The 3,581-nt window shown below is 41.7% G+C and overlaps 1 protein-coding gene across 1 annotated transcript; it reads left to right on the forward strand.

Moving 5' to 3' along the window:
* Positions 1-3: 3 nt before the first annotated feature.
* On the forward strand, positions 4-3,527 carry LOC111029496 (the record flags this gene model as incomplete). The annotated part of the gene is made up of 2 exons (XM_022308510.1): positions 4-406; positions 2,777-3,527. Coding segments are annotated over 2 exons (690 nt in total), but the record flags the coding sequence as incomplete, so codon positions are not given.
* Positions 3,528-3,581: the final 54 nt, after the last annotated feature.

Genomic DNA, 3,581 nt, shown 5'->3' on the forward strand with positions numbered 1-3,581 from the left:
CACCAACAACAGCAACCGCAACAACCGCAACAGCAGCGGCAAGAGGACGGCGGCGCCGCGGCTTCCGCCGGATTCGGCACGGTCCTGTGGTCGGTGCTGGACGACTGTTTCGGCGACGTGGACGCGGCCGGACCGGCCACCGTGTGCCTCAAGTCCAAAGCGCTGACGGCCCTCGACCGGGCCCTGGGCAAGCCCGCCTTGACCCTCACAGACGGCGTCACGCTGACCGCCAGGGCTGGAAAGTCGCTGGCCGTCGACCCGCAGGCCGACCGGGCAGACCGCGCCGCCCTGGACGCCGCTCCGGACGCCGACAGCAAGAACGCCCTGCTCGACGACATGCTCGCCAGCCGCATGGACAGGCTCATGTCCACCAGGACCATCGCGCTGGACGGAGCCGGCCAAGAAGGTGAGCGAATTCGACGCGCGTCACCTATGCTGTTGCGACGGTATTTTGTAAACGCTTCGGGCTTTAAGTCGAGTGGGTGCTAGGAGTGTATAATAATAAATTGTTCCTTCACATGCAACGTGTGGGTGGGCCACTTGATAATTAGAATCTTTTTCACGATTTTCACGAGACCAATGTGACATATATATATATTATATAAAAACCCTTCACTAAAAAAACGACGGCGAGAAAGAAAGGTAATAATACACAATAGCTGTGATCTATTCAAGTGTTTTCCTTAGTATTTTCGAAAAGTTGAAACAGTTTAGTAAATATTTGAAATTACATAGGTACCTAATTTGAGATTTCATAACACAATGACAATTATTTTTTTTAAATTACTTTTTTTCAATGACGATAAACAATTTATTTTTTATTTCGAAGCAGAATATTTTGAGTAGTATTTCGATGTATGAATATCAAATTTCCAATGAGCTGTCATTTTTTTGTTTCGTTTAAACTTTGTAATTACAATTAGTTCTGACAATTATTAAGTAGGTACAACTTAAACTTACAAGAAGATGAGTAGTAATTTGTCAAAAGTTTTTGAATTTTAAGTTTTGATGAGCAGAGCACAGAGTGGTACTGTGCTATTAAAATGTTGGTCCACTATTCCGCTCATCTGAACTTTAATCACTTATTACTACTTAATTTTTTAAAAACTTAAGTTTTCATTTCAAAATAGCAAAAAATACGTACAAATGGTAGGTAACAGTAAACAATTTTAAGAATATAATTTTTTCAAGAACATTGCTCTGTAATGACATGATATTATTGCCACATAAGTTAACATTTTTTCGAGACAAACGTTCCTGAAAAAACGTCACTCAAAGGCGAACTACTCAATGCCATTTTAATATTTTACTATTCGTAGTACATCGTACCGAAGTCGACTTCGAAGTAGTTCGATCTTGGAAATTCAGTTCACACGGACGTATAATATGGGTACGTTTTATCTTTTGGCACGTCCGTGTTTGTGGGTATCGTCACACCGGTGCCGCCACGTATATAATTATGTAAATAAATAATTGAACATCATAATACCTATGTTACTTATAATAATATATTGTATGATGTATAGGCACGCGTCGATATGCACCGTCGACATTGCGATTTTTGTTGAACTCGAATCGATCGTCCGTAAGACTTAGTTTGGGAGAAATCGTATTAAGGGAATCACATTGTAAAATATCCCGACTATATCGTTTTCACACTTCACAACTCGGCGATTTCAACGCCGAAGCTATAAATGAACATTTAATATTTCGTATGATATCTACTCGAGACCCGCCGTCATGTTGGCCACGGTGCCGTTGATCGTTTCGTGGCGACGGCGTGTGGATCTTATTGTATGTCATGAGCTCTCATCATTACTTACCCTTTAGACAGTATACGTTAGGTGCTATACTGCGCACTATACGTATGTATTACCGTGATTCGTTAGTTTATAGAACGGTCTTAGAAATTCCGAGAAACCTCCCTTTCACGACTTAGGGGTAGTATCGGGTACCTATGGATATTATTGATTCTGCTATAAACCTATAACCCCGTAACCCACATTGCCCCGCAATATAATATTAAGTTTCAGATGTGGTGACAATGGCAAAACGCCACTCAGTAGTATGACGGAGTTCTTTTGTATTGGTCGTAGGATCGTAGGGTTTTTTTTTTGGAAGTGTAGACAGTTTCCATGACGTGGACGTGAGTCGAAAATCATTAATACAGGTATAGTAGCTTATGACAGGATTAAATTATAAATGTTCTAATTTGATTCCAGTACTCTGTGCTAATAGAAGGAAAATTAAGGTGGTATTATTGGTCCATCAATAGGAAAATAGTTCGCGATAGAGTCTTCGCACAATCAAACGATAATTTATATAAGTCAAGTGGGTAGGTACCTACCAAACGGTCGACACGAATCTAATTCAAAAATATTACCTGGTTACCTCTGAAATGTAAATATTTAATTTTTATATTTGTCATCAGGAAAGGGGTATTTAGACATGTTTCGAGGGAGAGGGTGGGCGACTCGATTTTCCCTCTACACCACTCGGTATAAGATAATGGTCAGATTAAAAGATTTTTCAGAATATTTAATCCACAAGAAAATCAAATCGTCTATACTTTACCTATAATATTATCATTGTTATACGATAAACGGATAGATCGCACCTTTGGCATTCCGATATGATACCACTGGAAATACAGATGCACGTAGGGGCAGATCGATCCCCCCACGACCACACCCCCCAAACGAAATTCGCCCCAAAGCGACGGAAGTCGAGTATATTGTACCTATCCTAATCGGTGGGTTTGTCGTGCCGTTCGCAGGTCGCAAGAAGAAGGACAAGGCCATGCAACAGGCCATGATGATGGCCGGCATGATGGCCGCGGCCGTCATGGGCCCGATGGCGTTCAAGATCTTGGCGTTGATCGCCGGAAAGGCGCTGTTGCTGAGCAAGATCGCACTGGTGTTGTCCGGCATCATAGCGCTCAAGAAGCTGCTCCAACCCCAACAGGGCGGACACGAATCCGAGTCGGTGTCCCATCACTACGGCCGGAGCTTTCACAGACCCGAAGCCCACGACGTGGCTTACTCTGGCCAAAAGCCGCAGTAGACCTCATCGGCGGACGGCGTGATCACCGGAGCGTCGCGTTTTGATATTAAGCGTGTATTTACGTGTTAGACTATTAATTTATTATTTATTATTTTTATTTTGTACCTAAGTCTGGCCGAGTTGTTCGTACGACAGTCGAAACCGGTCTGCGAATGAAAACTGTATTCGTTCGAATGTCGCACTAGCGTCTTTTGAAAACTATTTAACCATTGTCATACAACAACTGTATTATTACCGATGTTTATAATAATATCATTATTGAAACTTATAGACCTGATGAATGAAAAAAAAAATCAAAATGTTTAAGATTCCGAAAATGTCTAGTTATTTTGTCTGTGTGTTGTCACCTAGCCATTTATTGTCACTATTTTATGGTTAAAAAAAATTTCATCTGCTTTTTATAATATTTTAGCCGCTAAAAACATTACCGCGTTAACGCATTAAACACGATATGACGTCTAGAACACCTTACTTCCTTGTTATGTCCTGTCCTTTGGTTACCCTCACCAGTACTTATA

The sequence above is a fragment of the Myzus persicae genome, unplaced genomic scaffold, assembly GCF_001856785.1.
Source record: "Myzus persicae strain clone G006 unplaced genomic scaffold, MPER_G0061.0, whole genome shotgun sequence".
In the NCBI taxonomy this organism is placed as follows: Eukaryota; Metazoa; Arthropoda; class Insecta; order Hemiptera; family Aphididae; genus Myzus; species Myzus persicae.